Genomic DNA, 18,491 nt, shown 5'->3' with positions numbered 1-18,491 from the left:
CCATCCTTAGGCTTAGGATCCTTCCTCCCCGACCTCATCCCACTGAAATCAGATAGCAACAGGACTAGTCCCATCAGGGCCAGGCTTGTCACAGTCTTTTAGAGTCAAAATGAACCTCTTATCATGGGGAACAGTGGAAACTGGGGTTGACATGCTGTCTTTGCAATTGAGCTGAGAGATCTTGAGGAGGTGTTTCTATCCTCCAGTGTAAAAGATGGGAAGATGAGTAATACTCCTATATCCCCCATCATTAAGTTTCAAATATCTTGGCTTCCTTCATCTGTAAAATTTATTGAGAATTTCAGTAAAGAAACAAATGGCATTCCTCAAATCTCTCCCTTCTTTGTACTCACATGGCCACCATCCTTGTTTAGGTCCTCAAGAACTTTCAACTGGATTATTACAATAACTTAATTGATCTCCCTTCCATGTGACTCCACCACTCAATGAATTTCAGTGGTTCCCTATTGCCTTGAGGAAAAAATACAAGTTTCTCTGTTATTTTTGTCTTCCCAATAGATTATTAAACTTCTTGAGAGTAGAAAGTGTTTCATTCTTTTGCCTGCATGCCTGCTTCTGAGAACAGGTGCATGCTAAGTACTTAAGAAAAACTTGTTGATAGGTTGAATAAATGAGACATAGTATGTTGTGTTATATATATGTTTTATATATAAAATATACCTTCCTATTGAAGAAGTGATGGTCCGCCTCATCACTTCTTCACTAGGAAGATATATTTTAATCATCCCATCGTGAGGACTGTAGAAAGCAATGGTATATTTTGTCATCCCAATTTGGGGGCTCTAGAAAGCAGGATGCAAACAATGGTATATTTAAAAACTCAAGCTGATGTCCCAATTGTGCTTTTTAAAAGCTCCCTCTGATAGATATGATGGCTTTGCATTTCAACTCTTTATGAAGATGGAAAAGTTACTCTGAGAATGCATTTGAAACATTCAGATTTACTCTTTGCTGAAAAGGCAAATATTATAAATCAAGTATGATCACCAGATGCCTGTTGAAAGAAAATTAAGGGAAATGCAAGGAGAGTTTCAGAAGGAAGGAAGGAACTTGAGGAGAAGCAGATAGAGGAGGTTAAAAAAAGGAGAATCAATTTGGGGCAAATATTTATTACAATGTGTATCAAGGTCTATGTACCTGTTCCTGGAATATAATCCAATGAGAGATTTGGAGAGTTTTGCAATCAGTTTTCAAATTCCAAACATGGAAACAGCTGGCACATTCAGAAGCGCTTCATATTTGGAAGGACATTGTTGGGTTCCTTTAAAAGAAAGATCATGTGTTTTAATGTAGACTCAAAGTTAGGAATACCACTAGTGAAGGGAGACATTAACAAAACAAAAGGCAGTCAGAGAGAAAGATAAAATGCAATTAGGCAGCTGGTGGGTCCCTAGAGGAAATGTAGTACCTTCTCCCTAACCAGTAAAATGTGGATTTTGATAGGGTTCTTCTCTTAGTCTAGAAAGACCAGGCATTGTGACAAGAGAATATGGAGCATAGAACTGTGGATTGGTGCTAATTCATTCTAAGAGTCCTGGGAAATTGGAGGTCTATTCAAACTCTTCATCTTTGAAAAAGGATCTCTGGGCTGTTATTGTTTGGTTTTACATTGACAAAGAAACTCCTCTTCCCTCTCTTTTTTTTTTTGAACCAAAATTTGATTTTTAATCTATTACATTTTCAGCTATTCTATACATAACTCTCTCTCTCTTTTTTAATTATAGCTTTTTGTTGACAGAACATATGCATGGGTAATTTTTACAACATTATCCCTTGCACTCACTCCTGTTCCAACTTTTCCCTTCCCTCCCTCCACCCTCTCCCCTAAATGGCAGGCAGTCTTATATATGTTGAACATGTTAAAGTATATCCTAGATACAATATATGTGTGCAGATCCATATAGTTCTCTTGTTGCATAAGAAAAATTGGATTCAGAAGGTAAAAATAACCTGGGAAGAAACACAAAGATGCAAGCAGTCCATATTCATTTCCCAGTGTTCCTTCTCTGGGTGTAGCTGATTCTGTCCATCACTGGTCAATTGAAACTCAGTTAGGTCTCTTTGTCGAAAAAATCCACTTCCATCAGAATACATCCTCATACAGTATCATTGTTGAAGTATATAATGATCTCCTGGTTCTGCTCATTTCACTCAGTATCAGTTCATGTAAGTCTCTCCAAGCCTCTCTGTATTCATCCTGCTGGTCATTTCTTATAGAACAATAATATTCCATAACATTCATATACCACAATTTACCTAATCATTCTCCAATTGATAGGCATCCATTCATTTTCCAGTTTCTAGCCACTACAGAAAGAGCTGCCACAAACATTTTGGCACATACAGGTCCCTTTCCCTTCTTTAGTATCTCTTTGGGATATAAGCCCAGTAGTAACACTCTCAGCTTCCTTCTCAAGGGTTTTGAGTTTTCCCAGGGTTTCTTCATTTAATGAATCAGGTACCTATCCAGAAGTTGCCTCTCTACAACATGGTCAATCTTTGCTTCAACCCCACTCCAGTGAGGGAGAGCTCACTGACCCTGCAGGAAGTCTACTTTTGCATAGTTCTTTTTGTTATGAAATTTTTCTTAATTAAACCTAAATCTGACCCTCTGAAACTCCTCTATGTGCTCCAAGTTCCTCATTCTAGGGCCAACTAGGACAAGGCTAATTATGCTCTTCCACCTCACAGTCCTTCTAACATTGAATGATCACCACCTAGTCTCTCCAAATCTTTTCCAAATTCTAAGCATCCCCAGTTTCTCCAACCAATTTTAATAGTCATTTTTTAATATTATCCAGCTATTTGTGATGCATTGGAAGGAGCACTAGGCTTGGAATCTGGCTTCAAATCCTTGAATAATTATTTGTTATATAATCTTGAACAAATCACTTTTGGTCTCTATCTAGTTTCCAGCTATAAAATCTATGACCAAAAGATAACAGAAAATCCTGTCATTTCTACCTTTGCTTTATTTCTCACATATGCCTCCTTCTTTCCTCTGATACTGTCACTATGCCATGCCACCTCACTTTTTTGACTACTACAATTACCTACTGGTTAATGTCTGCTTCCTCTCCCCTCACTTCAGGATATCCTGCTATCAGCTGTCAAAAGTGATCTCCCTAAGCCCTAGATCAGACTATGGCATTATTCAGTAACCTCCCTGTAGATCTCTATTACCTTCAGAATGAAACATAAAATCCCATTTAACTTTTAAAGCCCTTCCTACTTTTTCTAGTCTTCTTATACATTTCTCCCCACCATAATCCATGATCTGTGACACTGTCCTTAGTTGCTGGATCTTGCCCATGACACATCATTTCTTAACCACAAGCATTTTCTCAGGCTGTCTTCCATGCCTGGAATTCTCCTCTTCCTCATTTCCACTTCCTAGCTTTCCTTAAATATTACCTAATTTTATTATTAAATTAATATAATATATTATATTATTATATGTAATATATAAAATATAAATTAAATTATTAAATATTACCTAATTACCTAAAGTTTCCCCAATGACAAGATGCCTTTCTCCATCTGTTTGGTTTTTTTAAAATAACTTTTTATTGACAGAACCCATGCCAGGGTAATTTTTTACAGCATTATCTCTTGCACTTCTGTTCCGATTTTTCCCCTCCCTCCCTCCCCCCCACCAAGATGGCAAGCAGTCCTTTACATGTTAAATAGGTTACAGTATATCCTAGATACAATATATGTGTGCAGAACCGAACAGTTCTCTTGTTGCACAGGGAGAAGTGGATTCAGAAGGTATAAATAACCTGGGAAGAAAAATAAAAATGCAAGCAGTTTATATTCATTTCCCAGTGTTCTTTCTTTGGGTGTAGCTGCTTCTGTCCATCATTGATCAATTGAAACTGAGTTAGATCTCTTTGTCGAAGAGATCCACTTCCATCAGAATACATCCTCAAACAGTATCGTTGATGAGGTATATAATGATCTCCTGGTTCTGCTCATTTCACTTAGCATCAGTTCATGTAAGTCTCGCCAGTCCTCTCTGTATTCATCCTGCTGATCATTCCTTACAGAACAATAATATTCCATAACATTCATATACCACAATTTCTCAACAATTCTCCAATTGATGGGCATCCATTCATTTTCCAGCTTCTAGGCATTACAAACAGGGCTGCCACAAACATTTTGGCACATACAGGTCCCTTTCCCATCTTTAATATCTCTTTAGGGTATAACACTGCTGGATCAAAGGGTATGCACAGTTTGATAACTTTTTGAGCATAGATCCAAATTGCTCTCCAGAATGGCTGGATGTGTTCACAATTCCACCAACAATGTATCAGTGTCTCTGGTTTCCCACATCCCCATCCAACATTCCGCATTATCTTTCCTTGTCATTCTAGCCAATCTGACAGGTGTGTAGTAGTATCTCAGAGTTGTCTTAATTTCCATTTCTCTGATTAATAATGATTTTCTCCATCTGTTTGTACCACAGTTCTCTTTTATTATACTGACTCAGTTTCCCTAATTGTCCTGACTCAGTTCCCCTAAATTGTCCTGACTCAGTTTCCCTAAATTGTCCTGACTCAGTTTCCCTAAATTGTCCTGCCTCAATCCCCTTACTTGCAAATCCCTCCCTCTGCCGCTCCGCCCCCCCCCATGAAGATTGAAATAATTCAGGACTATTTGCTCTAAGGTTATAAATTGTCAATGCATAAACTCAGAAAGGGGAATTCCAAACTTTGTGTCTGTAATCAGACACTTTCTTAACTCCCAGTTTGTTAGAATTTATAGTCCCATCCCCCAACCTGCCAGAACTGGATTTATGGTTCCTGCCTGAAGATTCCCACTTTGGACTTCACCCCACTGCCTTTGTTTAGCTACTGTGTATAAATATGTCATTGAGAACTCACATTGGCTGCTGAATGCTGGCTGGGCTAGCTGGGTGCTGGCTGGATGCTGGATTCTTAGAGATGGTAGTCTCATTCAGCCCTGGGACCAAACCATGGATCCATTTGGTCCCAGTAAATCTCTCCCTTTCAATAAAATATTAAAAACTCTAATCTCTATCTTGTCTCAGTTTCTCCAGCATTACACATCCCCCTTTATTCTAGTACATTATCTCTAAGAATATCTCCGTTTATCTGATATACAACTGATTTGTACATAGCTGTGTGTTGTCTCCACCATTAGACTGTAAGTTCCTTAAGAGCAGAAATTGTTTTTGCCTTTCTTTGTGTTCCTAGCATTTAGCACAGTGCCTAGTATACAGTAAATGCACAACAAATGCTTGTTGACTTGACTTGTAGCTGATAATTAAACTTGTCTCTGGCCATTATGCCTTCCATGATCCATCTCATCTTTTGCCACTTCAGTAGGTAATCATTATGGATTAGTATAACTAAAAATGTTCATTGCCCATTGGTCATTCCAAAAGTGAGACTGTCCAAATATAGCAAAGCTGATCTTTATACAACAGATACAAAGTTTGTGATTGGTCCTTTCCAACTCAATAGAAGTTATCATTGTCATAAGAATTTTTATTACTTTTTATTATACTTTATATTATTAAAATATAAATTAATTATGTTTATGTTGTTAGATCTCTGATATGAATGTCCCACAATGCCCATCACAGTATTTTGCACACAATGGGCATTTAAATGTTTGTTGACTTGACTTTATTTGACTTGATATCTGATTTTTAGTTTTTAGTTTTTATTTAAACAGTGGATGATTAAGCAGCTTACCTTGGGGGAACTTGTAAAATTTTAAAGGCCTCCTCTCCAAAAATCCTGCCTTATTTACATTTTGTTCATCACTTTCTTAAATGTAGAAAATCAATAAAACAATAAATCAAATCCTGATTTGAAGTATTTGTAAATATTTGCTGTGTAAATGCTTCTTTTGAAAATTTAGCAATAGCTACTACACAGTCAAGAGAAGCTGGCTCCATTTATCTCTACAATCCCCAGGTTTTCTTCAGAATATCTGAACAATAGTTAGACCCCAGTTACTTTCAGAGTTTTCTCTAATTAAACTGGGGATTCATGAGAATTGGCTTCGCCATTCTGAGGAATAGTGTGCTAATATGCTAAGCAAAAACCACCTAAAATTGTAATCAAGTCATAAATAGCTCTAACAGTGCTGAATGTCTGTCTCTCTGTCTCTGTGTCTCTGTCTGTCTCTCTGTCTTCCCTCGTCTCTTCCTCCTCCCATTAATTAGCCACATAAGCTACCAAATTGATATTCCTAAAATGCAGGTCAGACTATAACATTCCTCTGTTCAAGAAGCTTCAATGGCTCCAAATTGTCTCTAGGATAGAATATAATTCCTCTTGTCATGCCGGAGAAACTGAAGCAAGATAGAGATTAGAGATTATTTAATATTTTATTGGAAAGAGAGAGATTTTAGTGGAACCAAATAGATCTATGGTTTGGTCCCAGGGCTGAATGAAACTATCATCTCCAAGAATCCAGCATCCAGCAGCCAATGTGAGTTTTCAATAACATATTTATACCCAGTAACTAAACAAAGGCAGGGGGGTGGAGTCCAAACTCTGATGAGCGGGAATCTCCAGGCAGGAATCATCAATTTGGTTCTGACAGGTTGGGTAGGCGGGGGGAGGTAGGACAATAAATTCTAACAAACTGGGAAGTAAGAAAGTGTCTGGCTGGAGACACAAAGTCTGGACTCCCCCTTTTTGAGTTTACACATTGACAATTTGTAACCTTAGAGCAAGTAGCTCTGAGTTATATCAGTCTTAATGAATCGGAGAGGGGGGTTGCAACTAAGAGGATTGAGGCAGAACAATTAAGGAAACTGAGTCAGGACACTAAAAGAAGACTGTGGCACAACACTCTGGCATTTAAAATGCTTCAGTGTCTGGCTTTAGTTTATCTTTCCAGGATTATTGAATGTTACTCTTTTTTTCTATCTAATTCCACTTAACATGGCCTTTTCACTCTTCCCCATTCATGACATTCAATATCCCATCTCCATAGATTTGCAGAAACATGGCTTACCTCTGCATACATACAATACTGTCCCTCTTATCTTAGTTCAGCACTCCCATCTTCCCAACAAAGTGTCTTTTATATTCACTTGGTGCTTTCTTATGTAGATACTTCAAAAGCCAGGATTCTGTCAGTTTTGTCTTTGTAGCTCTTGCCTCTCACATAATGCCTGGAACTAAATAAATACTTGGTGAATGAATTGATTTTCTTTTAAAGTAAAGGAAATATGGGTCAAATGCTACAGCTATATAAACTAAGAAATGCAGTACTTATTTTAACAGTGTAGAATACAAGTGGTCCACCATGTAGAAGTGAGATCAAAGAGAGTTCTGCAATCATTTGTTGTCAGGAATTATCAAACTATTATAGCTCAAAGTGTGAGACTAACCTTTTTCAGGATGGGAATTGATTTAGACTCCATGGTAGCCTGATTTCAGAACAAACTGTAATTATAGAATCCTAGGAAATAGGTAGTGGTACTGTGTTAGAATACATGGGAGAGCTGCTGGAATACACAGGAGCCACCTGACAGTGGCTGCTGGAGATCCAATCCAGAGTGGATCTCCTTTTGTGAGAGGATGATACAAGAACACTGAGAGGCAATTGCTGTTCTCTGACCTCTCTGACTGAAAGGCCGTTGCATTGTCTGATTTCTCTCCTCTTCCCTCTGCCTCCAATTTATCTCATTCCCCATCCGCAACACCTATGTCAGCAAAGACTGCTTTCCAATTCCTTTAGATGTTATGATCCTGTGGAGGCTCTCGGAGAATTGACCTGTCCCTTAACAATACAATTATAAATTGTTTAGGGAAGCTAATGCTAAAAGGGGGAGCTAGGCTCCATTTTAGTAACTTCAGAAAACAGGTTGTTTTGCCCTGGGAACAGCTGTCATTATTCAATGTGGTAGAAAGTTAGCCCAAGTAGCTTATAGAGACAGTCTTTGGAAATGATTCCTTTCTCCTTTTTTTTTTTTTTTTTTTGGCCTCTGATTTTTCACCCTTGGCAACACACATAGCATCAATAGAAAGAGGGGCAGCTCTGACTTTGACTTTTTCAGGAATGTCTTCTTCAGATTTTCATCATTTTTGCTTTTTTAATCATATGTTTCAAGTCATCATAACAAGATGCAGCCTACCACGCCTCATTTTAATGATTGAATTTAATCATTTTATGATAGGAATGCATTGAGATTCATCTATATTTTTTATTTTTTCTGATCATATAACTTCTTAGATATCATAGCAAGAGAGGCTTTTCTGTTTTGTTTTGCTTAGATTTCATACAGCTAGGTTTATTCTAAGGAAATGGTAACATAATTTAGAGTGAGAAGATATCTAGATTTGAATTCTATTGCCAAAACTTATTAGCTGAGTGACCACGAACAAAACACTTAATCTTAATTAAACTTGGAAAAACAGCAACAGAGAATAAAATACTTACACCTCAGAAATGTGAATTAAAGGATTTAGAAAGGAAAAAAGGGAAAAAAGCAAGACAGAAATTAGAAATCTATGTCATTCTGCATTAAAAACCAATCAAAGGAATGTTACTATTTTCTGTTTTTGCAATATATTCAGCTTATTAAACAGTTTCTTTATTTAGTGTGCTTTAAGCATCAGGACCCACCTGAAGAGAAGACAAAATAATATAGAAGTTGCATCAATTCAGTGACCAATTATGACTTCAGAGAACAAATGAGAAAGCATTCTACATTGTTTTGGCAAAGACAAGATGGATTAGATGTAGAGAATGAGACATGCTCTTTCAAACGTGGCCAATTATGCATATTTGTCATTAAGAGGGGGCACTTTACAGAGGGGGAAAAGATAATAATATATTAGTGTGTAGTGATATAGATGCAAAAAAAAGAAAGAAAAGGTCATCAATAAAACATTTTAAAAGTATGCTGGAGAAAATGAAAAGAAGTTGATAAAGGATCACAAACAGGGCAGTTCTGTTGCAATTGTATTCTCTTTAATATCTACTTAAAAAAAACAAATTTATGTAACAGAAATTTATAATTTCTCATACAATACTCATTTTATTTTTCCTTAATTATTAATGACTGTTAAGTTAAAAATAAAAAAAGGAAAAAAATTAAATGAAGAGATGGAGCAAGTGTATGCTCAGCCCCATGGTAAGTTTTGAAGATCATCGTGGCCCAAAAATAACATTTCTACCACTTGTCACTCAGTGTGGTTCCATCATTAAAGATATATTTCTTGGGCTTCTAGGAATTTTTAGGTCTTCTAGAGTCCAAAATCAAAAGCAAATATCCTTAAAAGAGATAATTTCAGTAATAATAATAATAATAGCAACCCTTCAAAGTTCAACCTCTCATCTATATATGGAGATAAAATGGTTAAAATAGCAAAGTAGGCAAATGCCATTGAGGGTGAGGTACATGAGAAACTTAGTACGATCTGAGACCATTATGGTGATTGTAAAGGCCTGATAGAAAACCTGAAGCACTGGCAATTTAGGCTCTGGCAACACTATCAATTGGATTAGCATTGCAGTCAGTATAGCTGCTTCTAAAAGTCTAAGAAATAGACAACTAGCATAAAGAACAGGGTGACCCTACTTGAAGAAACTGCCACAAGTTCCAGCTTGATACAGAGAATAGAGCAATGAGAAACAACTTTGTATGTTTTGGTAACATAAGAGGAAAAATATACTGGAATAAATCAGAAATATCAATGCTACCATCCCTGCCTCCCCTTTGCTGAAAAAGCTTTAGTGCAGATGGCACTGACTACTAAAGTGAGCAAACCATGATTGTACATGAAACGGACTGAACAAATCAATATCTTCATTATGTGCCAGTACTACCTCCTAACAAAACTGGAAATAGAAGATCTCACCTGTTGTCAATTTAACTCAGCTTTGGTAAATGTCCAAATCACCTAAGATAGGTCCATGTGGGAGATGGCAGAGACCTAATTTTGGTAGAAGATTTTCTTTGTTCCTAAGAATATCTTAGAGGCAACTTTTCCACCAATCAGGCTGCATCTTTGAAACTAAAACACTAGAATGGGCCTCAGCATCCATGATAAAGGCCCTGTTTACTCACAGCAAAGGCACCTAAACTAGGTCCCCTTTCACTTATGCTCTGCAATCTCAATAAATGGGTTTGATATTTGGGTCTATTTTATCTGTTCTTTAGAGTTCTATATGAGGAATCACACCTGGGCTCAGGTTACATCATTCAGGGCTTCTCTACTGAGCAGATGCAGCTTAGAATTCTGGCTCCAATATCATAATAGCTCAATCTCCTGGGTCCAGTACGCCATCACATGTGCACATGCATATGTATATGTATATATACTTAGAATTGAAAAGGAAAATCAAAAGATGCCAAGATCTCAAGCCCAAAGTCCATTTCTTGGGCTTGAAGAAGGACTTAAGGAAAGGAGAAGGTACTACTTCCCTCTACCTAGTGTATTTCATGATGCCTATGTTATGAATAAACAGGCTCTTCACCCCTGGATGGCAGTGGTAGGGACGCTGGCGAGACAGACAGACACACACACAGATGGACAGACAGACAAACACAGACAAAGAGAGAGACAGAGAGACACAGAGACACGGAGAGAGACAGAGAGAGAGAAAGGCTACATCCACAAATTCTTCATAACAGCTAAACATTAATGATCAGCATAGGACAAACATTTTAAAAATAATTAAATAGCATTTTAAAAATATTTTAATAGCCTTAACCTAGATTAGCAAAATAAGAAATGAAATTAAGAAATTACTAAAATCTAGAAGAAAAGTTAAAGAATCTAAAGGCACCGAAGATCTCTCAATGCAAACTACAAAAATCTACTATTAAGTAGATTAACATTTACCTAATTATTATTATTATCTAATTATTAAATCAAACTAACCTAGCACAAGGATCAAATGATTTTGAAAGGGAAATAGGTGTGCTTGGACTAGAAATTTTAAAGACCCTTTTTTGAAACTCACAACATGAACCCAAAAAGGAGACTACTTATACCACAACTGAGTAATCCAAAAAAGCTAGTATCTGCTGTAACCATTATGAATGAATATGTTCTCCCATAGTGTTATTGTTTTCCATAAGAAATGATAAAAACATATACAGTGGTATATGTGGTGACTGTTGCCATGGCAAAGAATCATGAAAGAAAGGTTGAGCTATTAGGAAATACTTCTAGGGGAAGGTGTCAAACACTATCATGGCAGAAATGACTTGAGAAGTCTTTGGAATATCTTCAGGAAGACAAGGGAAAATTACATTAATACCAAGCTATTTTTTTCTTTCTTTTCTTTATAAAAGCTTTTTATTTTTCAAAACATATGTGTGGACAATTCTTCAACATTAGTTCTTGCAAAACCTTGTGTTCCAGTTTTTTCCCCCTTCCCTTATGCCCTCCCCCTAGATGGCAAGTAGTCCAAATATATCAAGCATGATAGAAATATATGTTAAATCCAATATATGCCTACATATTTATACAATTATACAAATATACAATTATAGTGCCACACAAGAAAAATCAAATCAAATCAGTAAAAAAGAGAGAGAGAGAAGCAAAATAAAATGCAAGCAAACAACAACAAAAAGAGTGAAAATGCTATGTTGTGAACCACCTCAGTTCAAAAAGTCCTCTCTCTGGATATAGATGGCTCTCTTCATCACTGAACAATTGGAATCATCTCACTGTTGAAGAGAGCCACATTCATCAGAATTGATCATCATATAATCTTGTTGTTACTGTGTATAATGATCTCCTAGTTCTGCTCATTTCACTTAGCGTCAGTTCATGTAAGTCTCTCCAGGCCTCTCTGAAATCATCCTGCTGGTTGTTTCTTACAGAACAATAATATTCTGTAACATTCATATACCAAGCTATTTTTCACAGTAGAGCATTGCCCATATTGCCCAGTTAGATACAATAAAAAAGAATCATGAAATACACACCTAATATTCATAACTGTGGGTATGAATGGAATGAACTCTTCTACAAAATGGAAGTGAATAGCATAATGCACAGAAAACCCCACACAAAATCTCACACTGTGTTGTTCACAAGAAACACATTTGAAGCAAGGAATCACACAGAGAGTAAAGATAAAATATTAGAGCAGAATATAATACATGGGTAGTAATTCTAATCTCAGACAAAGCAAAAGCAAAAATAAACCCAATTAAAAGAGACAAGGAAGGAAACTACTTCTTACTAAAAGGTGCCATAAATAATAAAGCAATATCAATATTAAATATATAGGCACTAAATGGCATAGCATGTAAATTTTTAGAGGAGAAGTTAAATGAGTTACAAAAAGAAATAGACAGGAAAATTATACTAATAGGGAGCTTCAATCTCTTCCTCTCGGAACTAGACAAATCTAACCACAAAATAATCAAGAAAGAATTTAAGAAGGTAAATAGAATTTTAGACATGTTAGATTTGATAGGTCTCTGGGGAAAAAATTGAATTGGAATAGAAAGGGATATATCTTTTTCTCAGTGGTAAATGGCACCTACACAAAATTGACCATATTTTAGGGCAAAAAAACTCACAATTAAATGCAGAAAGGCAGAAATATTATCATATCCTTTTCAGATTATAATGCAATAAAAATGACATGTAATAAAGGGCCATGGAAAGATAAATTAAAAATAATTGAAAATGAATTAATTTAATCCAAAAGAATGAGTGGATCAGACAAGGAATCATAGAAATAATCAATAATTTCATCAAAAAGAATGACCATAATAAGACAACATACCAAAGTTTATGAGATGCAGCAAAAATTTTATATCTGCAAAAGCTTATGTGAATAAAAGAGAGAAAGAAAAAATCAATGACTTAGACATGAAAATTTAAAAGCTAGAAAAAAAGAACAAATTAAAAATTTTCAATCAAATGCCAAATTAGAAATTCTAAAAAATTAAAGGAAAAAAATAATAAAATTAAAAGTAAGAAAACTATTGAACTAATAAATAAAACTAAGAGTTGGTTTTATGAAAAAAATAGATAAACTTTTAGTTAATTTGATTTAAGAAAAGAAGAAGAAAACCAAATTACCAGTATCAACAATGAAAAGGGTGAATTCACCATCAATGAAGGAAAAATTAAGGCAATAATTGGGAGCTATATTTTCAAACTGTGTACCAATAAATCTGATAGCCTAAATGAAATGGATGAATATTTACAAAAATATATCTTGCCCCCAATTAATAAAAGAGGGAATAAAATATTTAAATAACCCCTTTTTGGAAAAGAAATCTAACAAGCCATCAGTGAATTCCCTAAGAAAATATCTCCAGGGTGAGATGGATTGAAAAGTGAATTCTACTAAACATTTAAAAAACAACTAATTTCAATACTATATACACTATTTGGAAAAATAGACAAAGGAATCATATCAAATACCTTTTATGACGTTTTATGACACAAATATCTTGCTGATACTTAAACCAGGAACAGAGAAAGAAAATTATAGCTTTCTGTATCCAAAATAGAAAAAGAAAATTATACTCCAATCTCCCTAATGAATGTTAATGCAAATATTTTAAATAAAATATTAGCAAAGAGATTATGGCAATTTATCATGACTGCATGGGATTTATACCAGGAATGTAAGACTGGTTCAAGATTAGGAAAATTATCATCATAATTGACCATATCAATTAAAAAAACACAGAAATCACATGATTATCTCAAAAAAAAAAAGCTTTTGACAAAATACAGTACCCATTCCTAATTAAAATACACACACATACACACACAACAAAGAATATAAGAATAAATGGTGCTTGGCTTGAAGTGTTAAATGATATCTACTTAAAATCACCAGCAAGTATTATCTGTAATGGGGATAACTGAAAAACCTTCCCTAGTAAGATCAGGGGTGAAACAAGGATGCTCATTATCACCATTATTTTTCAATACCATTTCAGAAATACCAAATCAGAATAAGAGAAGAAAAAGAAACCAAAGGAATTAGAATAAGTAATGAGGAAATAAAAGTATCATTCTTTGTAGAAGATATGATAGTATATTTACAGAATTGTAGAGAATCAACTAAAAAACTACTTGAAATAATTAACCACTTTAGAAAAGTTACAAGATATAAAATAAAACTATATAAATCATCAGCATTCCTATTTGTTATAAAGTTCAGTAATAAGAAAGAGAAATTCTATTTAAAATAACTGTATACAATGCAAAGTATTTGAATGTCTACTTGCCCAGACAAATCCAAGAACTATATGAATACAATTAGAAAACACTTTTCACACAAAATCAGATCTAAAAATGTCAATTGCTTAGGGATAGGCTGAGCTTATAAAGTAAAAATGACAATTCTACATAAATTAATTAAATTATTTAGTGCCATGCCATTTTGTAGAGCTAGAAAAAATCATAACAAAATTCTTCTGATAAAGCAAAAAGTCGAGACTATTAAAGGAATTAATGAAAAAAAGTAAAGAAAGGTGGTCTATCCATACCTGACTTAAAACTACACTATAAAGCAGCAACTATTTTGTACTACCTGAGAAATAATGTTAGATCAATAAAATGGATTAGGTTCACAAGACACAGTAATAAATAACTAATCTACTGTTTGATAAACCCAAAGATTCTAGCTTTTGGAATAAGAATTCACTATTTGATAATAATTGTTGTTAAAAGTGGAAAATAGTATGACATTAGGCATAGATCAAAATCTTATACCTTATATCAGGATAAGATTAAACTGGGTATGTGATTTAGATAAATAGGGTGAAAAAATAAGCAAATTAGGAAAGCAAGGAATTGTTTACCTTTCTACTCTATGAAGAAGAAAAGAATGTATAAATAAACAAGAAATTGAGATCATTATGAAAAGCAAAATGGCTAATTTTGACTACTTTGAATTTAAAAGGCTTTATACAAACAAAAGTAATACTACTAAGATTAAAAAAAAACAAAGAAGGGAAAGAATTTTATCTGATACAGGCATGATTTCTCAAATATATAGAGAACTGAGTCAAATGTATAAAAATACAAGTGATTCCCCAATTGATAAATGGTCAAAGGAGATGAACAGAAAGTTTCCAGATTAAGAAATTAAAGCTATGTATAATTATATGGAAAATGCTTCAAATCCCTATTGATTAGAGAAATGCAAATTAAAATAACTCTGATGTATCACCACATACCAATCAGATGGGCGAAAATGTCACAAAAGGAAAAAGATAAATGTTGGGAAAAGATTTGGGAAAACTGGAACACTAATGAATTGTTGGTGGAGATGTGGACTGATCCAACCATTCTGGAGAACAATTTGGAACTGTGCCCAAAGACATTCATCATGAAAAGGGGGAAAGGCCTTCCATGTACAAAAATATTTATAGCAGTTCTTTTTGTGGTGGCAAAGAATTGGAAACTGGGGAAATGCCCATTAATTGGGCAATGATTAAACAAGTTGTGCTAAATAAATGTAATGGAATACTATTGCACAATAAGAAATGATGAGCAGGCAGATTTTAGAAAAACCTGGAAAGACTTAGAACTGCTGCTGAGTGAATTGAACAGAACCAGGAGAATATTGTCCACAGTAATAGCAACAATGAATGATGATTAACTGAGATCTTCTCAAGAATACAATGATTTAAGATAATTTCAAAAGACTCATGATAGAAAATGCTATCCACAGCCAAAGAAAAAACTATGGAGTCTGAATGTAGATCAAAGCATACAATTTTCACTTGTTTTTTGTTTTTGTGACTTTTCCCTTTTGCTCTGTTTCTTTTTTTACAATATGACTAATGTGGAAATATGTTTACATGATTTCACATGTATCATCTACATCAGATTACTTGTCAAATTGGAGAAAAGAGATAGGAAAAAAATTGAAACTCAAAATCTTATTTTTTAACAAATGAATGTTGGATATGAAATTCCTTCAACACATCAAAAAAAAAAAAAAAGATGGGGACAAAATGTTTGTAGGATATTTTGTTTCTATTTCAGAGTGGTATAAAAATAAATTAATATATATATGTATGTATAAACAAAAAGTTTTTTTATAAGAACAGTATGATTGCATGTAGTTCAATATAATTAAAATGCTAGTTAGACAAAAAACACCAGAAAGTTTGAGAACTATTAATATGATGAATTTTAGAATAGTTATTTCAAAAGAAGTGACTAAAACTCTTCTCTTAAAACGTGAAAAACAGTGAACACTGGGCCTAGACATATTCCATAATTATTTCAATCACTTCACAAGGACATATTAATGATTAGCAAAGCACTCTTTTATGTTCCTCTCAGAAGAAACAAGAACAAGAATGACTCTCAAATATAGAAAAATTCTATTTTATACCCATTATTCACAAAAACAGAATACAGAAACAATTCACAGTTTCACGAAATAAACTTATAAAATTCATAAGAAAGCAATATTTTGTCTGAGGAGTAAAAAGGCTGGATCCAAAAGTCTTGGGGATTAAAAAAGAAGCTCATTGATTTAGTAACTATTGATCAAGTTTCCTGAAAATTCTTTTATATTTACATTGCCTTTGTTTATTACTGCAAAAACTTTGGTTCAGTTCTGAATCATGATTTATTCATATACTGAATTGTAACTAGAACCAAGTATATTAAGACCACAAAGTATTTAATATCCACATGGAAAACTTCTCTATTTAAAATGCAGCATCAACATAATTATGTAAAGAAAAAATTATTTAAAATCAAGTTTATATTGATATTTGAAGGGAATAGTTTAAATACAATATGCTTCTGCCTAGCCTTAAATATGCCATCACTTTTCCTAAACAGAATTAAGTGGCTCTCAAATTAAAGGAATTAAGTCAAAATCCCTAATTAACCACTCAATGTATATAGATAACTTTATTTGCCTACACTGAGAAACAAAGCAAACAAATCCTTCAACTCACAGTCTCTTTCTCCAATACTCTTTTGGATTAGTTAAGTATAAAATTCCTAGCATATACCAAAGAAAGATAAAAACTGAAAGCTTCATGAACCTAGAGGTAATATTTAACTAATGGATGAAGATGAAAGCCATAAATATGTTGGTTTCCTTCAAGGAAAACACCTCAAGTACAAAAATATGCAAAATATTCCCAGAATATTTTTGAAAAAAAAAAACTGATATTCCTTCACTGAGCAACAGTAAAAGCTGGTAAAAGGTAGATGCTATTTTATTTAATTTCTTGTAACCAAAAGTTACTTACCCTTTCAATGAAACCTATGAAAATGCAGAAAGCAAAGGCTACATGTTAGAAAAGACAGAAAATTTATATCAGACCACAAAGGCTATATCATAGAATAACTGCCATCTAGTAAAGAAAAGAGACAAAAATATGAATAATTATGATATAACTACTAGTGTACAATAAACTATGGTTTTGCTACATTAAATAATAAGGCATTAGCAAGATAACCACAAAGCTATGTGAGGTCTGGAAAATAAATTCAATTCTGATCTGGTGAGATCATGGGAAATTTTCTGGCAGCACAGAATACTTTTGGAAAAAGCTGACCTTCCTTCACTGAATAATAATTTGTCTTCTATAACCAAAAGTTACTTACCTGATGATAAAACCTAAGAAAGAACAAAGATCCAACCAAGACTGGAAATAAAAGATTCATCATGGATGAAATCCACATAAATTCAGACAACATATGTCAACAATGAAGACAATGAAGTGTCAAATAAATGATTGAGCCAAGGAGATTTGTTTGTGGAAAATGCATCAGTTTATGATGGCAACTCAGAACCTGGTCATTGCCATCAGAAATTGAAAAGAAGCTAATTATTCTTAAACCTGAAATTGGTAATCAATGTAGATTATGGAAGGAAATGGGAAAGACTGTGAAATGCCTCACTGTAAGCTGAATCCTAGCAAAATATGACTATATTATAACTATATATCAGAATCTCATTATCTCTCATAAATTGAAATAAATCCCCAGCTAGAATACAGATATCTGAAAATAGTCTGTAAAATTTGATCATTAAAAATTATATTAGAAAAAAAATTATTTCAAATTGCCTTTGAAGGAGTTCTTTTCTTCAGTGAATTTATGTGCCATTTGGCTTATTCTGGTTTTGAAGATTTTTTTAGCATTTTTTTTGTGTGCCTCATTTACCAAGCTGTTAATTTTCTTTTCCTATGTTCTTACATTACTCCCATTTTTTTTTTAATTTTTCTTTTACCGTTCTTATTTCTTTTTTTCATTCTTCCAGGAATTCCTGTTGGAAGTGGATCCAATTAACATTTTTCTTTGAGACTTTGCTTGTAGCTCTTTTCACATTGTTGTCCTCTATGGTCAAATTCTTTTTTGTTGTTGTTACTATTTGCTCATTTTTCTAGGTTATTTCTCAAAAATATGTTATATTCATATTAAGCTGGGCTTTGATCATCTGGAGTTGAAAAGCCATTGAACCAACTTCAGATTTTTTTCTCACGGCTGTTTTTA

General features: G+C 34.0%; 1 protein-coding gene across 1 annotated transcript in view; it reads left to right on the top strand.

Annotated features, from left to right (window-relative positions):
• Positions 1 to 9,126: 9,126 nt before the first annotated feature.
• The window catches only part of ANKRD55 (ankyrin repeat domain 55), an 87,619-nt gene continuing 78,254 nt past the window's right edge, over positions 9,127 to 18,491 (top strand). The window contains exon 1 of the mRNA XM_051971186.1: positions 9,127 to 9,154. Coding sequence (XP_051827146.1) covers positions 9,127 to 9,154 — 28 coding nt within the window. The remainder of the gene's footprint in view (positions 9,155 to 18,491) is intronic.

The sequence above is a fragment of the Antechinus flavipes genome, chromosome 1 (genome assembly GCF_016432865.1).
Source record: "Antechinus flavipes isolate AdamAnt ecotype Samford, QLD, Australia chromosome 1, AdamAnt_v2, whole genome shotgun sequence".
Taxonomy (NCBI): domain Eukaryota; kingdom Metazoa; phylum Chordata; class Mammalia; order Dasyuromorphia; family Dasyuridae; genus Antechinus; species Antechinus flavipes.
Note: the sequence above shows the minus strand (reverse complement) of the source record. Positions and strands in the feature narration are given on the sequence as shown.